The sequence below is a fragment of the Cimex lectularius genome, unplaced genomic scaffold (genome assembly GCF_000648675.2).
Source record: "Cimex lectularius strain Harlan isolate CLEC.00 unplaced genomic scaffold, Clec_2.1 scaffold76, whole genome shotgun sequence".
NCBI lineage: Eukaryota > Metazoa > Arthropoda > Insecta > Hemiptera > Cimicidae > Cimex > Cimex lectularius.
The window spans coordinates 455,099-480,127 of NW_019392636.1; the positions used below are offsets into that span (position 1 = coordinate 455,099).

The following is a 25,029-nucleotide window of genomic DNA, read 5'->3' on the forward strand; positions in this document are numbered from 1 at the left end:
AACGTTGGCACGATAAAGAAAATGTTTTTCTGAAACCTACATCACACCCGACCGCATCTCACGATATCTGAATAACTATCGATTAACGGTCACTAATCTCTACACACTTTTTTAAAAGACATGGCCTTTTATTTTTACGTTGCTTATTTAATTATAAACTTAGGTAGGTTTGGTTCAAAAAGTAATTTTTGAGTTAGAATGTGCTAGTGCTATTGGAATTTTAATAAGCTAAACTGACCTAGTATCAACTTTTTTTGTTCCAATGTAATAACCTACTTTTTTTTTATACATTTCGAAAATACTTTCCATTCTGACAAAATATATCAGAAATTCAACATTCGACGATTCGTTCTGGAGTTATTGGTGCCTGGTTTAAAAATATGAGAAAAATATAAGTCGATAATTTAAATTTATCGAGAAACTAGTTAAAAAAGGGAGAAATTTAAAAATTTAATTGAATAAAATATGAAAATTTAATTTGTGTTGATTTTTTAAAACTTATCGAGTTCTGAAGGAAAACTTTCTGGTATATTCATTAGATTTCGTGGTCCGATTGACCAAATAACATCTTTCAATTAATTAATCTTTATGTAAGGCCTTGGNTTGGTTTTTAGAATGAAAAGGACTTTGAAGATTTGCGGGTAAAAAGTCATCATAAAAAAATTCATCTATCATTCTGGAGATAATGAAATTTTCTCCAGATCTCGATAATTTCAATTTATCGTGTAACTGTTTGTTTTTGTGTAAAATTAGGTTTAAAAAATCAATGCAGATATTCTTATTTTACTCAAATAATTTTTCAATTTTCTCCTTTTATTAATTGCAAACAGCCAAGAAGAAATACAAAGCCTACTTGATAAGGTGTAACAAATGAACACGGTTCAAAACTAAATACGGTAAAGACTAAATTTATAGCTATCAACAAGACACCTATCATGGGCGAAGAATTCTTTACAGAGGGTCCAAAAGATAACATTCCCAGGCTGTCAGTTGAACGACCTATGGGACCACTCTAAAGAAATAAAAGCAACATTAACCGAACAGGATCCGGGATTAGTGATAAGATTATTGAAATACTAATAAACTAAAATTATCGAGTTCTGAAGGAAAACTTCATCGTCTTCACAAAGATCTATGATTTCCTAAGGATGAATTTTTTTAACACAAACATTTTGAGTTCTCTTCATTCTTGCTACAAACCCAAAAAATCCATCGATCGTTCTTGAGATAATGAAGTTTTCCTTCAAAACTCGATCATTTCAATTGATCGTGTAACTGGTTAAAAAAGGAAAAAAAATTAATTGTGCGTTGATTTTTTAACACCTAACTAAAAAAAGTTGGTATTTACTAAAATGAAAAGGCACTATGCAGTCTCGAACTGGATCTGGGATTAGGGATAAGATTATTGAAATGCTACGCCTTCTCAACTTTGCTATGTCGTATCGAAGCTTGGAGTCTCACAGAAGCTTCTATAAAAAAGCTTAAGGCATTCGACCTGTAGAAGGATGCTAAAAATAATCTGGACAGAACACATCACTAAAGTGGAGGTACTCAAAAGAATAAACGAAACAACAGAAATCAACACAACAGTAAAAACAAGGAAACTTGGGTATTTCAGTCATGTTCTACATCACTCGGAAATATGAACTCTTAATTCTAGAAGGAAAAATCGAAGGGAGACGAGGTCCTGGTAGAATTTCGTAGGTGAAAAACCTGAGGCAATCAACCAAACCAATCCCTCTTTAATGCTGCTGTTGACAAAGTGCGCATTATGATCATGATGACCGAGTCCGCTAACAGATAGGGTACACAAAGAGAAAGAAGAAGGTAGTGTATTTGGTTGATCACTCCGGGTTAATTACTTGGGTCCGTCTATCTTCGCTGGGGCTCATAGACAACAAACGCACTAAACCGAATAACAATTAATCATTTCGTTTTGAAAACTAAAAGAATTTATCGATCGTCGAGATTGCAGCACCTTGGGGCAAATCTGGGTAGGATTTTGGCTAAAATATAAGTTCATATTCCAGTAAGTCGAGAAGTTAACTATTTCCTAAACGACTTTTTGCCTTGCCTTTTATAAACTAAAAGAATAAGTGTATTCACTATTTATCAATGAAAAAATGAATATTTGTCCAGGTGCGACAAAGAGATTTTTTTAACTTCTTTATTAGCATTTATTTCGTTAGTAATAAGTGAATTAGTGCCTGTAAAATTTAGTCTTTTTGTAATACAACTCGACTTGACCCACTTTTCACGCCTAGCAAATCGAAAATATACGTGATAACCAGTAGTACGATAATTGGCAAGTGCTCTAAATATGCATAATTTGTATCATAAAGTCAAGATATAATTAAATAAATGTAAAAAAAATATTTACTAGAACAATTTCATTGAAAATGGTGAGATGTGAGCACTATACAACTTGCAACAAAAACTGAGTTCGTACCAAAGGTCAAAACTTAAACATGTAAATCTTGAGAAATTGTGTTTTTTGGCTTATCTTGCTTTGCCCTATCGAGCTTATTTATACCATAAAAGAGGTAGATTTCCATGTTTTGTTTAATATCGGTTTGGTTTTTTTTTTTAATAATTTGAACAATGAATTTTCAAATGCTAGATGAGAGGTCTCGTTATTCCCATGCAATTAATAATTTGACTCAAGACCTTGTTCACAGACGCTCGATAATATAGGCACACCAGGAGAATGAAGGATTTCAACAGGAAGGGAAAAAAAAGGAACGATATTGGCATAAAATGTTGTCTACTGAATAACAAACTTAATCTGTGCTTTGAGCAAATTCAATTTTTTCTAATCTAATTTGTTCATATTTTAAAAGTTTAATATAAGCGATAGACCTTTCATTACAGTTTTTTCTTTATAATTTATTATTAATTAAATTCACTAATTTCGTGGTCCGCTTGACCAATTAATACTTTACAATTAATTAAGGTTTTTAGTCGAGATGAAAAAAAAGTTAATGGCACGAGAGGGATTCGAACCCACGACCTTCGGCCTGTGCGGCGTGTCTGGCCGAAGATCGTGGGTTCGAATCCCTCTCGTGCCATTAACTTTTTTTCATCTCGACTAAAAACCTTAATTAATTGTAATTTACTATTAATATTGTAACTTGTAGACAAAGTACAAGGCAGTAAAAAGTGATTAACATCAATATAAAAATTTACATAAAACGAGATTTAGTTTATACTGAAGGTAAGAATAAACTGGAAAATAAAACAGTCAGAAGAATGAAACTTATTTTCTTCTCACGCTTTTTTGGAATTTTATCAGCATATAAACAATCTTTTTAAACTAATGAAATAAGCGAATCTATTAAAACAACAAAAAAATCCTCAGTGATTCTAACGTATTCTAAACTTTTTTTGTGTGTAAAGTGTGGTTCAAAAAGTAGTTAGAATCTGCTGCTGCTATTAGAATTTTAATAAGCTGACCTGGTGATTAACTTTTTTGAAAATTTTTTCCTTTCTAAAAAAGTTAAATCAGAAACTCAAATATTCATCGATTCATTCTGGAGATATTGAAGCGCCTAGTTTAAAAAATGAGAAAATTGAAGTCCATAATTTAAATTTATCATGTAACTGGTTAAAAAAGGGAGAAATTTGAAAATTTAATTTGCGCTGATTTTTTAAAACTTACCTTAATCAAAAAACAAACATGATAAAATGAAATTATCGAGTTCTGAGGGAAAACTTGAAAAATTCTCTGTGATTCTAACTATATTATTTTCTGTTTTTTACAGTTTTTTTTTAAATTTTACATTAAAATAACGAAGGTTGTTTAAGCATTTATTTTTTATTTTTTTAATAAGCGCATTTAATATTATTTTAAACAAATTAAGATTGATCAATTGTTCAATTTAAAAAATCAATTCTTTATAAGATTGTGGCTAATCTGACACTAGGTACGTGTTTTTTGTACAAAGAGTAATTTTTTTGAAAAGGTCGAGGTCCATGTTGATTACGACGATAGGATCTTTCAAAATTATCGTAACGAGAGTTATTGACTTTAATGTTTTAAAAGAAAATAAATGTTTATTTATAAAATTACTGTTGCAAATTTAATTTTAAAAAATGTAAGGTAGATTTTATACGAGAATGAACAAATTAAAACAAATTTTCATGTTTTGTTTTTCCAATTTTCCCAATTGTTGCAATTTCTTCGTTTAAATAGTTTCCTTTTTAATTTTATGCATCATCTTTTTATCATGTTTTGTATCTTATTTATGACTGGGGTCTGTCGTTAACGGAATAAAATCCTTGATGTGCCAAGTCATAAAGTTGATTCATCGGGAAAAAAATCATGGAAAATTTACAGTAAAGTCGATCCAATTTCGCGCGTTTTTAAGCCTTTTTTTGTTTGTTTTGCTTATTTATTTAATTGGCTTACCACTGATGATGGCATCAACCGGTTGGATCTGCTCTTCGGCCGAGCGGAAAAGACCGCCGTAGCCCGACATGTCTTCGTCTGACACTAGGACGCGACTGGCCGTTCTGCGTCCCTCTTCTGAGCGAGAACGCTTATTTTCCCCTCCTGCATCTTATGCCGAGTGATGAGGCAATCGACTTAATAGGAGTCGGCTTAAGGCCGGCCCGACTATCATAATTAGAAAAATAAGGCCAGAAAAGAGGCGTGGTCTTTCACTATACCGAGTTTAGCCAAGCTTGTTTTAAAAATTTCCGAAAAAACTTTTTTGCACCTTAATAATACAAAAAATTAAATTTACACTTGGCACTGTTGTACAATTGTGACGTGAATGGGGAATATTCTCGCACTTTGTTAATACTGTTCGCAAAAAAAGCATTCAAGTGTTAATTTACAACAAAACACATTTTTTTACGAGTAATTATAACAGCTGGCTTTCTAGAACAAAACAGTAAAATTTATTAATAACAAGATAAAACAAAAATTTAAGCATATTTTTGAACAATGGTGTTTGAAAATCAAAAGTTATGTATTTAAGCATAGGCTTTTTCTATAATTTTTTCAATATATTTTACTAAAGTTACTATAATCAGTTATCTCTCTATAATATTAAAAAGGTTTTGGCTGAAGTGGGAGAAGAGAAGAACCTTTGCTATTTCAATGAACGGAAAAGCTAACGGGGTGGTAAACCCAACGTTTTAATAGAACTTTTCACTTCAATTACCATATTCTTAGTTTCAACTTTAAAAAATCATATGATACATCGTCGGAAAGAGGAATATTTTTTCTACAAAATAGGACTAATTTGAAAGTTTTAAACAATTACTATCAGTACTTTTTTATCCGGAAGTTAGCTACTTTATGTTTGGATTAAAATTGTGAAAGATTTTCCGTGAGGGAAACCCTGTTGATGGCAGTAATTTAAATTTAAATGTTCTAGTCATAAATGAGCCTGATTTTTATAATAAATTTATTAATACTAAACCTAAAACTACTCTGGGATATGATAGTGTACCGTGTTGTCTAAAAAATAATTTGTGAAATTAGTGTTACTCAGCTGTACTTTGATGTATAACTTGTATTATCCCATAAAATCCACCAATATTTTAATCTATCATAAAAACATTACAAATACATTTGATAAACGTTGTTATGTCGATTCAATTCACACAGACTTTGTATGTAAGCGCGTATCTTCTGTTTTGGGCCCAACCCTGAATTCGGAGAACCGCAAACTAAGTCCCAGAGGTTTTCTTATGATCGGACCTGACTACATTAATTTTAATTTAATGATCAAGCACCTTTTTTTGATGTATGAAATTCCAATATTCAATTCAAACCAAAATAAATACGAGACCAAAATATTAATTAAATTTAAATCTTTTATTACAATTTATTTTCAAAAAAGATTACAATTTCTTTTATTAATTATTATTTTTAATTTAAAGAATCTTTTATTCTATAATAAAACCTATTTCAGAATCTACAAAAAGTAAAGAAAATTATTATTATTGCTATTATTATTAATTTTTGACCACCAATTAGAAAATACAATTAATATTTTAACATAACTTTTAAAATCAAATGCTATCTCTTTTAGTTTTCTTTATAAATTATATTTTGTGACAACCCTTTTTTAAATTAAAATACAATTACTATTTTTAGTTTTTTTGACGTCAAAATATAAAAATTTACTCACTTGAATTGTGTGTACACCAAATTTTTCTTTATTACCAATTAACAGCTTTTAACCCACGGAGGACAGAAAGGGAATTAGGGAATTGTTTTTTTGATTGAAAAAATAGCCCTTTCCTAGCCCCTACTCCTTTCACTGTCAGATGTGTGTGGAGGGGCATGGCGGTACATTCAAATCGAAACGTTACATGTAAAAGTATTTGGCACTGTCCATCACATTATGATTGCGAAATTGGAGACATATGGTTTTTATGGTCTTCTCTGTTGATTTCACTCTTACCTTGAAAATAGATTCCAAATAGTCAAAGGTAATTTTTCTGATTCTTCTAAACAGTTACTTCAGGGATTTCCTCAGGGCTCTCACTTAGGACCTCTTTTGTTTCTTGTTTTTATAAATGACGTTTACTCTGTGCTTAATGATATTAATTTTCTTCTGAATTATTAATATTAAATCCATTATATTTCGTGGTCCGATTGACCAAATAACTTCTTTCAATTAATTAATCTTTATGTAAGGCTTTGGTTGAAATGAAAAAGTTAGTGTCATGAGCGGGATTCGAACCACTAGTCGAAGGTCGTGGGTTTAAATCCCGCTCGTGATACTTTTTCGTTTCAACCAATGCCTTACATAGAGTTTAATTAATTGAGAGAATTTTTTTAACTGTTCTTAATTAATTATTTATTTTTTAATGATATTAATTTTCTTTTCTTTGCTGATGTTCTAAAAATCTTTAAGCCTGTTTTTTTTCTGACCACTTAATCCTCCAAAATAATTTAAATTCTCTTCATTCTTGATGTTTATAATAATCCAAATTTTAATGCTTCAAAATGTTTCCATATCCGCTTCTCAAGATGCAATAATTCTAGAAACTACACTTATACAATCAATGACACCAGCTCAATTCAGTTAACATTATTAAGGACCTCGGCAGCTAACTTTCAAAAACCACATTTTCAGTTTAACTGCTCAAGTTCTAAAACTTCTGGGATATAATTAGTTTTTCTAAAGATTGCCAGAATATTGCGGTGTTAAAAGTGTTTTTTATTTCTTTAGTTCTCTTCTGTAGTTTGGTCACTATTTGATATCTAAAACATTCTCTTGAATGTTCAGCATAGATTTCTCAGATAAGGAAATTTGGTTTTATTCCGCAATTTTTCTGTAAATTATTCAAAAATTCTAAATGGATTGAATATAGAAACTTGAAACCAGATTTTAAAAAAAATATACCGTCGACTCTTGCTAATTCGAGACTTGATAATTCGCATTTCTTGATACGAACTCTCCGCAAGACATTATACTATCGGAAAAATTCCGTGTGTTTTGATACAAATATTTTTCGTACCGAGGGAGAAAAGATTTTTCTATAAATCGAAATGGAGCCACTTCCCCTGTTTGTAATTCGAACTTTTTCTTTGTAATATTCCTCTAAATTTCCGCGTATTGTTTACTTCCTTACAGCCTAAATTTTCTTCGAATTTTCTCATTTTTGTTATCGGTCAGTGTTTTGTACATGCGTTCTCAGTGCTGGTCACTTCGGACAATTATTCAGACGAAGGACGCCAGGCATGTTGAAACAAAAACCGCTTCACGAATAATACATAACAATGTTCGATTTTTCAGTTGATCTAGTTCTGCTTTTTCTTTTACGATGTATTGTGTATGTAAAATTCAAGTTATAAGTTGTAGAAATACATATCAACTCTTAATCATTTTTCTTTCCTATTGATAATTCGAACATCGTTGAGCATTCGAATTATTTTTATGGTTCTTTGGGTTTCGAATTGGCAAATTTTTTACAACCTTAGAAAATAAAGAAGAAACTGAAGGAATTAATTAAGCGGGAACACAAAAGGATCATTTGACGTCAATCACAGTAAATTTAACAAAACATCATTTTGGGCAAAACAAAATATCCGATTTGCTTTAAAGTTATTGGAAACATAAAGAAGATCGTTATTCTTTTTATTCCAGAATTTCTATTGAAAAGGGGAAAGGAAGAAGTTTTGAGATTTTTCGGACACTTCAACACCGGAAATGCCAAATTAAAATTGTCCACTAACAGACACACACCCTGCTTTTGTATTGTCATTAAAAGTCGATGGCTGCATTTCTACTTGCACGAATATTTTTGTGTCAGACTGTAATCAAAACCCGCTTCGCATTTGATAAGTTAATGTGAAATTACACAAACAAAATGCGAATTAATTTTGATGAGTTATTGCGAAATTACACAATTCAACTGAAAGATTTTTTAAAATCAAAATTCATAAAATGACTAAAGTTTAAAAAATCTGGGTAATATGTCATAATTTAAAATTTTTACATACCCTTCAAAATAATTTAAAATGATTTAAATATAAATTTTCTGATCACGACTCGTCGTTCGCGCCTGACATCTTTGCGATACAGTTTTGCCGAACCTAACTGTGTTGCAGGTTTAGTACATCCGAGCGCCGTTTTTGTAAACGGAAAACAATTCGGCCATAATTAATAAAATGTTTTTGTCCAAACCAAACATCCCCGGTCCGTCTATTCTCGCTCTTTTTTTCAATTTAGTTTTCAAACTAGTGAAGGTGTATAACAAATCCTTTACAATCAATCACAAACATTAAAATCACATTTTCATAGAACGATCCCCAGAATTGTAACTCCTTAATTTGCATTCGTTATAATCTATTTTACAGTCCATTTATCAACAATGAACATGTAAATAATTTTTTTCAATGTAATCCGAAGGAATTTCAAATATTTTCTCTGGGCATTTCATCTTGATGGCATGAAATGGATCGTCAATAGATGACACCTCAATACTCTTCACTGTCAGTCTTCCATATCGGATGAGCGAAAATGCTACCTAAACAAGATAATTTTTATAAACAATCAATTTTTAAAAATGCGTTAAAATTAAGAGAAATGTATATATTGAGATCGAATTTTTACCCCATCACCTGGTTGATCATATCTAATTCGATCGATTAAAATATCATTTATTTTAATGATTATGATCACAGACAGCTTTTTTTAATTTAACCATATTTTTTTAAATATCTAGGAAACAATTGTTCCACCGCTATATAAAATTGACATTTTGTAATATATAACAAAACAAAAATGACAGTAATTGATAAAACTTTGCACAAATATTCAAATATTTACAGTTTTTAAAAATCAATGGCATTAAAATAGATGCAGAAAATTTTATATAGATCACTATAATTTATTATCTCACTTTTGTCTGGAGGCCAAGAGGCACTTCTCAACTCCAGATTTTTCAGAAAAGGAGCTCTTTCTTTTTCATTAGTTTACTGGAACAAGATGTGGTCTTATTTCTGGCATGTAATACTTTCACAAGGGCAAACTGGAACTTGATGAATTCTGAATTCATGGTAATAATCTCTGTTACGTCCATGGCCTGAAAGAACTTGAGTCATCTTGTAGGACAGATGAACGCTGCTCTTTACCCTGGAGAAGATGGTGGGGAAAAATCATCTTTGTATGTTGACTTGTTGCAGCTACTGGCCAACATTGTTCGCATTTCCACAAGCTATCCTCTGCAGGCAAGCTATCCATGTAGGTCTTCACTAGGAGTCCTCCAACCTTTCTTTTGCCAGTTTGTTGACTTTTCATCAACATTCACGTGACTTAAAAACACACATATGCCAAGACAATGTATGTGGATCAGAACATATTGAATATGCTCAACTAGAGACACATGATTTCTCTGATCTGTAACTAAGTCCAATGCCACTTATGAAGTTCAAACATTTGTTGGACCCTTACTAGTTTTGTTTGGAGAAAAACCATACTGTGTTAGCCATAGCAATACCTTGCCTTAAAAAATGCCAGTTGCTCTGGTTGATTTTTAGAGACTGGTCTGCTAACTAGATTTCCCCACTTGGATTGTTTATGAGCTTTCCTGACTTTTTCATTTTTCTTGCAGCCATTAGTATAAATATCTGCATCCTGAAGTTGGAATTCTGGTTATTAAGGACTTTTAGCTCTGGCCCAAACCAGAGTGTGTGTGTGTGTGTGTGTGTGTGTGTGTGTGTGTGTGTGTGTGTGTGTGTGTGTGTGTGTGTGTGTGTGTGTGTGTGTGTGTGTGTGTGTGACATTCATATTTTATCTTATAACACAATGACATTAAATCACAACAACAAATCTGTGATTCAATCAATATTCAATGCCAAATTAATTCTTTAAACAGTATTTAAATGTTAAATGTTTTATAATATTTTAAATCAAAATTTTTTGTAAATGTTCAAACATGTATGCTTGATTTTCTTAAAAATTGAAGCTATATTAGAGTTTCTAGCCATTTTTTAGTTTTTAATTTATTTTTAATATACAATACATTTGAATTTTTATTAATATGAAAATTTACAATAAAAGTATAAATAATTAAATACATGTAGCAATCTAATTTCAGACTATAATAGTAGAAAACCCCCCTCAGACGGTTTTAAACCATGAGGAACGTCTTTCTTGCTCTGTAATATATACTGCTGATTTGTAAACTTTGTATATATATTAAAGAATAAAGACATATAGTAGTAGTAGAAAACCCTATAAAACAATATAAATTAATAATTTAGCCTAGCATAGATCAAAAATTGTTTATTATTAATTGAAAATGTTATAGTTTTCTAAAATCTAGCTGTTTTAATTTAGACAAAGACATTTACATTTACATTATTAATCATTTTTGTTGCATTATGATTAATATTTACATTAATATACCAAGCACCAAGTTGATAAAATGCAGGAGCATTGTATTTTTATTAATTTATTATCTTTTCTTTCTTTATTTGCTTTTAATTTTAAAAGTATCTCTTTCTGTTAAAATTCACACTGTTGCTATATTGTAAATATTCACAAGAAGATCTTTCTAAAGTAATTAAAACGTAATTATTATATAATAAAAATAGTATAAAGATAATTAGGAGGGGAACTTCCAATCGTTTGTCTTTTTTTAACACCAATTAGTGTTTGCCTTAAGACAAAAACAATGGTATAATGAGTATTGTTTAAGTTTGAAATTATAAACATTTGTTATATCTCATTTATTTATATCATAGTTATAAAAATACTAAGATATAAAACAACAAATCTATGTGAATAGAAACTTTAATCAAGAGGCAGAATGTTCCTCCACTTTAAATAAAGTTCAACATGTTTAGATTAACTTCTATTAAATCAAAATTATTAATTAAGGCAATTAATTTATTTTATTATAATTTACCTAGTATATCAAACAGAAAATACAATGTTATTTTAAAATGAAGTATTTGAACAATAAACAATATCAGTAGGTAAATAAATCTTGCAATTTATTCAGAAAAAAGTTAACAAAATGCTTGATAAATGGAAAAGTAATTCTTACATAAATATAATTTTAAAAGTTTAAGAATTTGATTTTTAATAAATAGGCATTTTATATACTTTTTATTAATTTGACTGCTGTAAAACATTATTTTGACCTACAGTAATCAGCTGCTGAAAATTCTAACAATGTAATTTAATTTCAAACATTCTAATAACGAAAAACACATAATGTTATTTTGGTGAATGTGAATAATAGTGAATATCCTTTAGAAAAAAAAACCTCTAAGATAACAGCTAAATTAGCTTGCCTCTACGATATCTTCATTTCAAATCTTTTAATCGAAAAGAAAAAATATTAACAGTAATTAATTGTGTTTCTAATTTTGTCAAGCAATTTCTTACAAAGGTGCCAATAAAGATGGATAAATGTTGAAATACTATTGATATGACAAAACAGCTGTTAAACAGTAAATTAAGTAAAATTTGTAGTCTTTTTAAGATAGCAACAGTATACGATAGCGGGATATTAAAATATTCTTAAATTCAGATTTTTTATTGCAGGAAGCCTATTTTAAGTGACTACACTACTTTAGTATAATCACAAAACTATAAATATAAAATGTTTTTGTTTTAAAAGTGTAAGTAAAATGTCCAATATAGGAGACTGCGGTGGTCAAGTGGTTTAGGGCATCCAACTCGTATTTGCCATGATATTGGTTCTGGGTTCGAATCCCGGCAGAGCTTTTTAATTGATAATAATGTAACAAATGAAGTATGAAGTGTTTGATTCCATGTCTCATGCGACACGCAATGGGTATTTGAATGAAAGCTCTCCCATCAGACAGTAACTACTTTACTATAATGTCAATAAAGGTTTTAGGCCTTAAGATTTAATCAAAAAATATTTTTTCAAAATAGGCATCAAGCAGTCATTAAGCATTAGTTCACATAAATGTTGAAAATCTAAATAAATTAAATTCTTATTGCAATTAAGGAAATTTTTTAACTGTGATAAAGTGAGATAATGCACACACAAAAACATCAACAAGTTTATCAGAAAATTAATTAACTCAATTTATCTTGTAATGAACATAAGATATTTCACTCCATTGCAGTTATTTTGTTAAATGTGTTTTCTATTAATTTTTACATTTTCATTATTATCTTGAAACAAATATTTTTGATAATCAAATTTAATTTTTTTTTGCAAAAAAAGGTTCCTTATTTATCAAAGGTTGATTATTAATGAAGCCTTTAGATCCAACTGATTTGGTAGGTTGGTAGATTATAAAAATCAGTTGGAACCTTTGATGATGGAGTTTGATCAAAAAAGGACACCGAACCTCAAAAAAGTCATTAGTTCCATATATATTTTTCTTACTCAAAAACCACGGTGTATGTTACACAACCATTACATTGTGAAAAATAAATAAATGAAACCAACGTATAAATTTTAAATTTAAATACAATTTACGCATTTTCACTATTCTTCATATATTAGAAATATTTATTTAACATTTCAAATTTGTTTACCTGTTTCCATTTACCTTCCTTGAGAACTTATTACATTTAAATTTTTTGTCCATTTTATAATGATTGATTAATCCGAATATATACTTATAATTTTTTTCTATAAAATCTAAAAGGGTGAAGTCAAATATCAGCAGTATGTAGATAATAATATCAATATGGCTATTTATTTTTGATCAAACAGTAATGTGACAACTTTATATATACATATAGATGTAGTTTGAAATAAACAACAAAATATGATGGTCCAGTTTTTGTTGTTTATTTCAAACTATATGTATCATTATCATTTTATTAATTAGAATATACTCATTTTAATGTAAACCAAATTAAACTAGATCAGAAATTCATGAGCTTTAATAAAAATTATTTAATTATGATAGTCGGTGATTGTAACAGTTTAGGTGTTGACACAGCGCTCATCACCGTAAAGTAAAGGTCCCTACATTCAAATCCAACATACTTAGAAATGGGCTTTTTTTCAAAAACTTTTGGCACACTGAGGATTCAAATAACTTCATAGTTGAAATAGCCTCGTAAAAAAAAGAAAAAAATTATGATAGGTTGAGAGAAATTTCCACAAAACAACAGAAAATCATTTAGTGATAAACTAAAATTTAACCAGGTAATAAATTGTTAGTTAAATTTTACCTGTAAAGGTGTTTCTTTTTATGACATATTACTGTCAATAGCAATAATCTGGAAATCTTTTATTGTTTTGAATTCATTAAAAGGTAATCTATAATAGTATTTTTGTAAATAAAACAGTTGCACTGCTAATGATTAAATAAAATGACATGCTATAAAATTAGCATTTACGAATTCTGGATTGTCAGAATAGCAGCAAAAAGATAAAAATCTTTATGAATGATAGTTTAATGATTGGGTTTAAATGAAGTGACTGCAATTTTATTTTACCTTCATTTTATTTTATATAATTACATGGAAATAATATATAAATATACAAAGTAATAACGGTTTAAAATTGATCTTGGTAGCAACTGACATAATTAAAAATGCATTCTTCTTTTTTTTATATTTTATTTTATGTTATTTAGTTGTTGTTTTTTTCAAATAAAATTACTTAGATATATGACTTAGATATGTGCATGAAATTTCACTTTTCATGAAAATATATTGCATGATATAAGGGTTATTTGTTATCTGCTAGAATATCATGTGTGATATTGCACCTTCTAATCTGCTCACATTAAATAGTTAAGCATAAATTATTTAACATATTATATTTCGTCTTGAATTATATTAAATGATGAATTGTTAAATATTATGCTCAAAACTGACATGACGATGTAAGCTCGAAGTAGATCATTATTCCAAACAAAGCCTGTGCTAAGTTCAAAATGTGATGACAATTTATTATATGTACACTATGTTAACTTATTCTATCGCACTCCTTAGTCATTTTATACATTATATTTACATGTTATAACATAAATAATAATTGATTTGTTAAATTAACAAGGTTTCGTTTTAGGCTGGTGGTGGAAAAGACAAAGCTTGAGATAGCGCCCTTGTCCTGCTTTGTAAATAGTTTTGAAAAGATTGTGTAGCACCCTGAAATTAAAACATTATTTATACCATTGGCATTGAATTGTATTTAACAAGCTAAATTACCTGAATAACATAGCCCATAAACTGAGAAACTGCTCTAGTTACACTAATGGCTGCTCCAACCAAACCATTTTGATTTTCCCCTCTTGGAGGCTAAAAGTTATCCAGTACGATTAACAATACATGCTTGTTATAAAAAAAGTTTTATTTTTATATTTTATTTTGAACATACATCATCGTTTGGGAACGCCAAATCCGGTGAAACGCTAAGAAGCCCAATAGTTGAGCTCTCAGCGTTTAAGGGGCTTATGTCACTATTGGCTTGGAAAAGACCTCCATCAATACTTGGTATCGACGTCTATTAATAAAAAAATAAATAAAGTAAAATTTCACAAATGTTTATTTATTTATATTATTTCAAACCTCTGTAGAAACGATCCGATTTGTGTTGAGTTGCTGAAACCACCCACCCCTTTGAAAAAAGCGTGGATTTCCCTGAAAAGATACATTAATATTAAAAATGCAAAATCGTTGTACAGTTTATTTTTAACATACCCTAACTCGTCCAAAAATTGCTCTCAATATGGGGAATGGAGGTGGTGGTGTAGTTGTAGTTTTAGGCTTCTTCTTTTTCTTTTTATTTGTAGGTGGACGCGTTGAATTCACAATTTCCTTTAATATAAAAAATTAAACAAAGGATTTATACAGAGCATTGATGTACATGAAATGTTAACTGAGATTGTTGAAATTATTATTTTCTATTGGAGTAGACGTCAATAATGATAAAGTTAATTCATGAAGCAATTTTTTATTAGTAAAGAAAATATAAACAAACTCACAGCAAGTAAGAGTTGTTCATTAGAAGACAAATTGTTGGTGGTTGCTTTTGGTGAAGAGAGAAGTGCATTTAAAATATCCACATCATTACCAGTTAACTAAAAAAATTTACATTATTACAATAAAATTAAATTAAAATATTACATTACAATTCAAAACACACAAGCAACAAGAATACAAAAATCACAAACCTTGATATCGTCAAGTTCTGCAGAAGATGGTATAGACTCTTCTGAAGGCAATACCCAAAGGGATATCTTCCCAGTCTTATTCGTGTTTGCCACATCTGTACTGTTCACCTGTGAAACCAATGTAATTTTTCCAATTATTGAGTAATTGTTTTTAATCAAAAAAGTTAATTTATTTCAAACCTGTTCTGTATTTGCAGTTAACAAAGATGCAATTGCCTCAGTTGTTGTACTAGGTTTAGAAGTTGGAGATGTTTGAGGTGTTGAGGTGGTTTTTTTGGATGTCGTTGCCTTCGGTGCAGACGTTGGTTTTGGTGTAGTTGTACCTTTTGTGTTTTCTGACTTTTGAGTTGTTTGTTGTGCCCTTTGTATAGCCAGTTGTATTACCTGAAAGAAATCATTGTTATAATACTAAAAGAAATTTAAATTTAATTTAAATCATTCAAAACTGCTCAAACCTTGTTTGCAATATCTTGTGTATCTAGAATCGACGGGAGATTAGATGTGCTACTAAAATCTGGGTTCTGTTGAAAAAAATAATTTAAAAAATAGTAAAATATGCATTTAAAAAATGTCTTATTGCGTCTGAAACTAGTTGTATACTTACAAGGCTGTACAAAAGTGCAGTATCCTGCAGGCTTGTCCAATCGTTCATTTTCTGGGTGGTTGGTTTTGGTGGGCTTGTTGTTTGTTTTTTAGATTTAGATTTTGGTTTAGACGAAGGTGAAGATGATGGCTTGGGTTTTACTGTCGTTGATGCTGCTGATTTCACAATGAGAGAATCATCTAACATTGATGTTGTCTCAGTACTAGACACGACTACAGGCTTAGGAGTAGAAGTAGTCACTTTTTGTGTTGTTGAAGTCTTAGGTGGATTCTTAGTTGTTGGTTTTGGTGTGGGTTTTGTTGTTGATTTTGTAGTAGGTTTTGGTGTTGGTTTTGTGGTTGGTTTTGTGGTTGGTTTTGTGGTTGATTTTGTAGTAGGTTTTGGTGTTGGTTTTGTGGTTGATTTTGTAGTAGTTTTTGGTGTGGGTTTTGGTGTTGGTTTTGGTGTTGATTTTGTAGTAGGTTTTGGTGTGGGTTTTGTTGTGGGCTTTGGTGTCTGTTTTGGTGTGGGTTTTGTTGTTGGCTTCGGTGTGGGTTTTGTTGTTGGTTTTGCAGTTTGTTTTGGTGTTGGTTTTACTGTGGGCTTTGGTGTCGGTTTGGGTGTTGGTTTTGTTGTAGGTTTTGGTGCCGGTTTTGCAGTTGGTTTTGTTGTTGGCTTTGGTGTTGGCTTTGCTGTCATTTTTGCAGTGGGTTTGGCAGCAGTTGTTCCTCCAAATGTAGTAGATTCAGTAGAACTTGTAGATGATACTGTCGATGTTTGACTTTTCGGTTTTGAAGTAGTAATCAGTACTAGTTTAGTAGTAGTTGGTTTTGTAGTTGCTTTCAGACTCGTATCTGATCTTAATAGAGAAGGTGTGGTCGGTTTTTTATCTATTGTTACAATTTTTTCTGTTTCCTCTCTTGGGACAGCTGAATAAGGTAATGATGGCATGTTAGCCCTTTGTATCCCAGACTGTGATAAAGACAATGTTGAAAATGTACTCTGCGGTGTTGTTGATGTTACTGGGATCAAACGGGTAGTCGATTTTGGTCTGTATCCCTGAAAATAATAGTTAAAAATTAATAAATAATAAAATTAATGTTTATTTTTTAGCATATATATATATCTTAAATTTATTTTTTTCTGTATTAAGCAAAACTTGTTCTTCAATTTCAGAACACTCATGAAGTCAACATATTGTTAACTTTTAGCTGCATATTAATACTATTTAATATTTTAATAATTAATTATACCTTCATCAGTAATATTCAATATTCAGTTCAGCGAAATCAAAATTAATGATATTCAAATTTTTTGTATTATCAAAAGTATTCATCAAATTAAATTAAGGCTTAGTTAACCTAAGTTAACTTATTAGAAGGAAATGATAGCATATATTCACTAATAATAAAAAAAATAGTTACAAAATAATAGAGCTTACTGGAGGATACAAGTAGGAGAGCGGGCTGTCTTTTTTAACCACCATTTCTAAATGTTCTTTGTTTCCAGGTTCAATACTTGCAACAACTTCGTTATCATCTTCTGGTGTTTCTTCAGGTAAAATAGTCCCGTTTGGAAATCTTCTTACAATAGTTCCATTTGGATAGAGGCCATAAATTATAAAAGGCACATCTACAGGAGCCGCAGTTGTTCTGACTACTTTTCTTACTAAATTGTTATTTGGCAATAGGCCATAAACAACAAAATTGGTTGTATTTGGTGTCGATGTTTCGGTTGTCAGCGTGACAGCTGAAGGAGTAGTAACAGGCAAGGGCGTTGTTAAAATATTCGCCGTGTTTGAATTCATAAAAGTTGTCGGCTTCTGTGTCGTAAAATTCTGTGCCAAAATGGCCAAAACAGACAATAACGTTATTACTTTTTGAGTAGTAGGCTTTGAAGTCGTTGTTGTTTTAGGTGCATAAGTGACTTCTACTGGGGGATTTGTTTCTACAGCCTTTGTACTTCTTAACGGTTCTTTTGTAAGTGCTTTAGATGTTGGTGCTTCAGTAGCTAGTGATGTTTTAACTGTTGTAGTGGTAGTAGAGGTTGTTGAAAGTGTTGGTACCATTCGTTTACTTGTTGCCTTTTTGGTTGATGTAACAGTTGGTTGTTTAGTTGGTTCAGTTTTAACAACAGCTTTTGTGGTTCGTTTTGGTTTGGGTTTTGATTTTGGTGTAGGACGTTTAGTAGTAGTAGTAGAAGTAGTAGTTGTAGTAGTAGTTGTTGTAGTAGTTGTTGTTGTTGGAATCGAAACTGTAGTGGAAACAGTAATTAGTTCAGGATCTGTGGTTAAAACTACAGTTGTGTCTTCTTTATTTGTAGTCAAATTTATAACAGGAAGCAGAGTCGGAATTAGTAAGTCACTCAATGAAACCTTTTGCAAAGTAATTGGGTCTGGGTCCTTATTTATTGTAGGTTTAATTGTAGTTATGACGTTCTTTTTTAATGGTGGTTCTACAATAGTAGTCGATTCCAGAAAAGTAGGGTTTATAGTAGTAGGTGGTTGGGTTGGGTTTGACAAAGTTGTGAGGTCGTTTAATGCTGTATAGCCTTTTTCAGATGTGCTTACAAATGATTCTTCAGTTGCTAAGATTTTATACGGAGTTTCCATTGATTTGGAGACTTCTTCTGTTGTAGGTACAGAAGGAGTTGTTGTATCGTCAAATATTGAAAAAAGTTCAAGCGGAGGAAAAGTAAAAGTAGTCTGAGTTCTAGGTGTCGCATTATTTCCTTTCCTTTTTGGCGGCACCTTTTGAATGAAACTATCTCTATATTTGGGCGCATTTGTTGTTGATTTTGTAACCTAAAAAAATGGTATCACTCTCAATTATTGCTTTGCTTAATTATTAAACTTCAGTGATTAGATGATTCTCAATTTATTACTAGATATTTCTACAATACTTACATAGTCCTGTGGCTCTGTTGAAACTAAGGAATCCTCTGATTCAGATACTAAAGAATCCACACTCAAACCATTAAATTCATTATCATAATATTCACCATCTTCCTACAAAGATAATTAATAAAGCATTAAAGTTTGTATCACTTTTAGTTATCTTCATACTAATGGCAAATGTGCCTTGGGAGATTAAAAATTAAATAATTTGTTTTTCTAATCCATATTACAGCAAGTATTACTGTGCTTTTATTCAACACTTACTAAATTAGCATTGAACATACCTTTCCTATTGTTCTTCTATATTTTTCTGAATTGTCTAAATGTAGAACCTCTGGATTTTTCAGGTTCTTATTCAGCGATTCTTTTCTTGACCGGTATCTGCAGTGAAAACAAAATTTAACATTATTATATAAAATAATATAAACCAATTGCTTACCTTGATAATGGGACCGGAGTCGTTGTTGTCCTTTTGTATGTTTTCTTAGGTGGAATGAAAGATTTAGAGTTGGGCTGGATGTCTTTATTTTTAAATTCTTTTTGTTCCTCATCTGAAAAAATAAATTGTACTAATAAATAATGTAAATTAAATCTTAGAATTAAGTGCTTTTGTGTCATTTGAGCAAACATTAGTCTTTTAACTGTCAAATTTTGAGTTATTTTTGTCGTTGGTCCTCTCTGAATTGTCTGTTTACAAAACAGTCCTTAGCTTTTGTCCAAGCGATTTTCATAATTAACTCACCATGCCTTGTTCCAATTTCTGGTATTACAGTAGTAAAACTCTTTATCTTATTTACAACCAGATTCCTATCGTACAAGTGATACCTCAGCTTAATTGGCATTTTTTTTGTAGTAGTAACCACACTTTGTTCAGTTCTCGCTTTGAACTTTTCAAATTCTTTGTCTCTATTTCTTGGTACATAAGTGGATTTCGGTAGATTTCTCCAAGGGCTTTCTGTTCTTAAATTCACATTTCTTTCTTCAAAATAATCCTGAATGCCAATTTTCCCTCGGTTATTTTTAATTATAGTTTTTTCAGTTCGAGAAGAATCATCATGTACAGAGTTGAAGTTTTCATCGCTTACCTTAACATCAGGCAAATTTTCTACCTTGATTGTGGTAGGTTCAGAATTTTTTTGTTCTACTTGTTCCAAAAGTTCTTCATCATCTAAATGTGGAATTTTTGGTAACACCTCTTGTACATAAGGCTTAGCTGTTTGTGCTATTTTAAAATTTCTTGCAGTAAATGAATCAACAGTTCTTGAATTAAATTTTTCCTTCCTAGCAGTATACCTATGAACATTATTCCTATGTTCATTTCTCAACGTTACAGGAACTTCCGTGGGAGATTCTGTAGTTTTTCTCCTTTGGTAACTAACTAGTTTTTCAGTTCTTTTGTATTTTTCTGGATTTTCAACTTCTGCCCTTGGTTTGAAACGCCTAGAGTGGTTATAGACATCAGTTTTAGAATCGTTGTTATTTTCTTTTCTTAAATTGTTTTTATATGCTGTTTCTGTATCATGTTGTCTGCTGGGAAATGTCCTGGTTCTTGAAGCCGGCACTGCACGTGTCGGCTCCTCAGTCCTAGCTCTGTTTATAGGAACATGATATCCTCTGGTTGTATTTCTTTTCAAACTTATCTTTTCATTATGTAATGTTGCCCTACTTTGAACATTTTCTTGTTGTGTTTGTGTTCTAGTGCTTTGACCATGATTTTGGGAAAAAGATAGACCTGCTACTCCTTCGGTTGTCGATTCTGGTGTTTCGTGAAACTCTACAAAATCGTTCTTTGATGTGTCCGTGTTGGAAATGTTTTGATTCTAGACAAAGAAAAATCCTGTTAGTAAAACAAAATCTAAAAAAAAACACTATTTTATAGATTAACATTCATTATTAGCGCAATTAAAGCTTAAAAAATTTATATACAGCATCTTTTTATCATTGTCGGTTAATTTTATTTATTACCAGTGTGATTGATTGTTGTTGTGTTTTTGAATTTTTCCGTGCCTCAGTTCTTGCTTTTAGCAAAGCCTGAAAAACAGTTTAACAAAACGTAGATATATTGATTAAACGTGTATGGTTTCATTAATTAGAAAAGCGGTGAAGATGGGATGATCATAGATAATGAATTGAACGTGATTTTATTTATTATAGTTATGCCTAACTACCATTGAAACAGATGATTGAAAAGATATAAATTGTACATAAACTATATTGGATAAAAATCTTAATATGCTAGTCTTGTAGAAAAAGAAAGTTTGTGTAGGTGTGTTAAAATATTAGTTGTTATTATTTCTAATCATAGATATTGTTACTTCCTTCTCTATACATCATGCATTTCTATAATCTCAGGATTTTTTGTACATATAAACTATTTCAAAATTGTTACTGGTTTATGTTAATCACACGATAATTCCACTTTCAATGATATAATGATATTGCATACCAACTCCATTTTTAGTATGGATTAGTTAAAAGTGCCAGTTAAATTGTACTGGAAATCTAAACATACCAAAATTTCTTTAGGTCCATTGCCAGCTTTTTTCAACTGTTTATAAATATCCGGATAATTATCATCATCTGCTATTTCTTCACTGTGCAAACTTTGGCTGGATGTCTAAAAACAGTGGTTTTTAATTAAAAAATATGCTTTTGCAATAATTAAACTGTCTTACTTCAGACTTTGATGCTTTGAGTCTTCGGTTGTGTTGTGGTGGACCTCTGGCGCTCCCTCTATAATTCTTTGACAGATTGGGTTTTTGTTGTTCAACAGTGATGCTCATCTGTGTTGCTGAGTCTACTGACATAGATTTAGTATCTGTTTCACTTTGAAACTCTTCTTGTTTAACTATTTCAGTTTTCCTTTCTTCCTTGATTTCTTTTACTTCTTTACTATGATTTTGTGAAGAAGTAGAAGCTTCTGCTTCTGTACTCTTAATATTTAACTGAAAGTATTGTGATTTTTATTTTCATTTTACGCAATTATTATCTCACATTAACTTACCTCAGATTTTGATGATTTGAATCTTCTGTTGTATTCTGATGAGCTTCTGGAACTGCCTCTAAAATTTTTGGATTGCCTTGGTTTATGCTCTTCTGTAGAAGCACTATTTTGAGTTGCAGAATCTACTGTCAATGATTTACTGTTTACTCCACTTTGTAACTCTTCTTGTCGAATGACTTCATTTTTATTTTCTTCTTTAAAATCTTTTACAATTTCTCTACTACGGAATCGAGCAGAAGTGGGAGCGTCTGTTGGTTCATTCCTGCTTCTTATCTGAAAACAGTGATTTTTTTTTCCAAATTATGATTTAATGTTATTTAAATTCTAACTTACCTCAGACTTTAAAGTTTTGGATCTTCTATGGAATTCAGAAGTGCCTCGAGAGCTCCCTCTGAGATTTTTTGCTGGCGTGGGTTCATTTTCCACAGTGTCAACCTTTTCAGTTGACTCTTCTGTTAGTGATTTACTGTTTACTTCACTCTGTAACTCTTTTTGTTGAAAAACTTCATTTTTATTTTCTTTTTTAAAATCATTTCCAATTTCTTTACTACGGAATCGAGCGGAAGTAGGAGCTTCTGTTGGTTCATTCCTGCTATTTATCTGAAAACATAGCGATTATTTTTAAAATTTTCCAAATTATTATTGGACACTATTTAAATTCTAACTTACTTCAGACTTTGATATTTTAGATCTTCTGTTTTCAGAAGTGCCTCGAGCATGCCCTCTGAAATTCTTCGCCAGGCTGGGTTCATCTTTTTCTACAGAGTCTACTTCTTGAGATGACTCTTCTGTTAGTGACTTACTGCTTTGTAACTCTTCTTGTTTCACATTTTCAGTTTTCGTTTCTTCCTTGCTGTCTATTACAGCTTCTTTACTATGAACATGAGAACTCTCTTTTGAAGATGAATTCCTATTATTTATCGTTCTTGGAGAATGAGTTATTTCAGAATTTCTGGATCTTATTGGCTGTCTACCATGGTAATTTTTCAAAGCTTCATTCTGCTCTGTGCTTGTTGCACTAAGTCTGCTGCTTCTTGCAGGAGTCAAGCTTCCACGGGATCTACTAGAATTTATAGTAGAATCATAATGTGTTCTTCCTCTAGACTGTGACTGTGATGATTCATTCCGCCTTCTGCTATTAGAACTGATTTCGGGGATATTGTTTGAAGTTTCTTTATCAACATCAAAATTTAAACTTCTGCCTCTTGTCCTAGTTTCTTGTCTTGCCGTTCCACTATCGGTTGAATCAGTCTGAATGTTTCTTGATGTTATCCTTTCTTGTTGCCTAGAATACCCTGCTCTAGATTGACTAGCATCATTTCTATTATTCCTGGAAGGAAAACTGTTTCTCGAATGCGACGGCAGTGGAGTTCCTTCATTTTGTGTTCTACTTCTTTGAGCATTTTCAGAACTAAATTTTGGGCTCTCAGTTGAGGATTGGGTCCTTGAGCGAAACTCCCTTTCTGTGACTCTTTGAGTTCCTCTTTGAGGTTCTTTAGGGGTATCCGTTACTCTTGATGCACCTCTGACTGGGACTTCAGCATTGTTAGTACTTCTGGTGTCCTGTCTGAATTCCCTTGACCTCCCATTAGCTCTTGAATGTACATTTACATCCAATTGTGAATTATTTTCAGAACTAAACCTATGACTTCTTGTTGGAAGTTCTTCCTAGAATATTCAAATATATATTATATAAATACTGGGTAAAATGTGTAATCAATTTAGCCTAAAAGTCAAAATTATCTTCTGGGCAAAAATTTTCAGAATATAGTTCTTGAGAAAACTAAAATAAAACAGGTTATATGAATTATTTACTTTATAGCTAATCAAACATTTTCAAAAAATTCACTATTATACTACTAATTTTATTAAAATAATATAATTTACTACAAACCTATGTACAGACTATAAAAAATACCTTACACTTTTTGAATTTATCAAGTTAGCGACAGGGTTTATGAAAAAAATGTTCCTAATATAAATAATTTGTCTACAATTATAACTTTTCTGTCTGTTATTACTGTTATAATTTATTACTAGAATTATAAATAGTGAACATCGAATGAAAATAAGACTTTCACTTGTTTCACTTGTTACACATCATGTATATATTTGCAATTCTGACATAATGTTAATAATAATTCATAAATATGAAATGTCCGTAACATTGCTCATTACATCAATCCAGATAAAAAGTTTTAATCAATTTAAACTCAACAGCAAGTCAATAGTTTATTTTAGGGTTTCTAGTTATGTCTTGTAGATAATGTGAGAAATGGAATGAAAATTTTTAATATTAATACCAAGCAACTCTCTTTCTTTTTAAATGTTTCTTAGTTTTTAAGTACAAATTTGAGTTTATGTGTGTATATTCTCCCCCCCCCCAGTCGTAACATTTAAAATAGGCCAGCACAGCCTATGAGGACACATGTTGAAAAAAATCAGCCAATGATGGCACTCAATGTGAGGGTTTGGTATGGTATGGTGTGGTGAAAAAGGATACTAGGAAGCGGAGTTTGTACTCCCCAGGCACTGCAGCCTTCTGGCTTATTGTACCTTCCTAGTTCCTTAGTTCAGTGCAATTCCTTAGAAGTATCAGGTCATTGACTGTCGCTGCTGCAATTTGATTCCCTATGTTTTTTTCCGTAGTTAGGTTGCTTTACATCGAAGATGATATGAGTGGCTGTTTCCTAATGTGAGGGTTTAATAGCAAAGAGTTGAGGCTGTCGGGTTCTTGGGATGGGGCTGTGTAGACAGGGCTTGGGTCTGGCAAATATACATGAAACAGACAGGGTTAGTGATGTACTAAGGAGCTTTTGTCTGAGACTTTTGATTTGAAAGATTTGATGTGGTGGCTATTGGATGGCCTGGTATAACACCACAGTTCCACTCTGTATGTCCAAAGTGGTCGTAGTAATGACTTGTACAGATTTAGTTGTGTTTTGATGATCAAA

At 31.1% G+C, this 25,029-nt stretch overlaps 2 protein-coding genes across 5 annotated transcripts in view; both read right to left on the reverse strand.

The window, feature by feature from the left end:
• LOC106669856 (beta,beta-carotene 9',10'-oxygenase-like) overlaps positions 1-4,852 on the reverse strand; it is an 11,804-nt gene extending 6,952 nt beyond the window's left edge. Inside the window, exon 1 of the mRNA XM_014399670.2 lies at positions 4,409-4,852. Coding sequence (XP_014255156.1) covers positions 4,409-4,478 — 70 coding nt within the window. The 5' untranslated portion in view covers positions 4,479-4,852. The remainder of the gene's footprint in view (positions 1-4,408) is intronic.
• A 9,082-nt stretch (positions 4,853-13,934) lies between these two features.
• Positions 13,935-25,029, reverse strand: part of LOC106669766 (mucin-5AC-like) — a 36,622-nt gene continuing 25,527 nt past the window's right edge. The window contains exons 3-24 of one of the 4 annotated variants that reach the window (XM_024226065.1): positions 22,745-23,743; positions 22,409-22,675; positions 22,076-22,348; positions 21,747-22,016; positions 21,584-21,688; positions 21,037-21,102; positions 19,814-20,891; positions 19,511-19,622; positions 19,356-19,452; positions 19,081-19,182; positions 18,745-18,978; positions 17,617-18,012; positions 16,197-17,234; positions 16,048-16,113; positions 15,773-15,976; positions 15,593-15,700; positions 15,404-15,499; positions 15,120-15,236; positions 14,988-15,059; positions 14,797-14,922; positions 14,628-14,717; positions 13,935-14,567 (exon numbers count right to left, since the gene is read on the reverse strand). In XM_024226065.1, the coding sequence (XP_024081833.1) occupies positions 14,484-14,567; positions 14,628-14,717; positions 14,797-14,922; positions 14,988-15,059; positions 15,120-15,236; positions 15,404-15,499; positions 15,593-15,700; positions 15,773-15,976; positions 16,048-16,113; positions 16,197-17,234; positions 17,617-18,012; positions 18,745-18,978; positions 19,081-19,182; positions 19,356-19,452; positions 19,511-19,622; positions 19,814-20,891; positions 21,037-21,102; positions 21,584-21,688; positions 21,747-22,016; positions 22,076-22,348; positions 22,409-22,675; positions 22,745-23,743 (6,000 nt within the window). In that variant the 3' untranslated portion in view covers positions 13,935-14,483. Of the gene's footprint in view, positions 14,568-14,627; positions 14,718-14,796; positions 14,923-14,987; positions 15,060-15,119; positions 15,237-15,403; positions 15,500-15,592; positions 15,701-15,772; positions 15,977-16,047; positions 16,114-16,196; positions 17,235-17,616; positions 18,979-19,080; positions 19,183-19,355; positions 19,453-19,510; positions 19,623-19,813; positions 20,892-21,036; positions 21,103-21,583; positions 21,689-21,746; positions 22,017-22,075; positions 22,349-22,408; positions 22,676-22,744; positions 23,744-25,029 lie in introns of all 4 variants that reach the window. The other 3 variants (XM_014399463.2, XM_024226069.1, XM_024226063.1) reach the window with 3 other exon arrangements.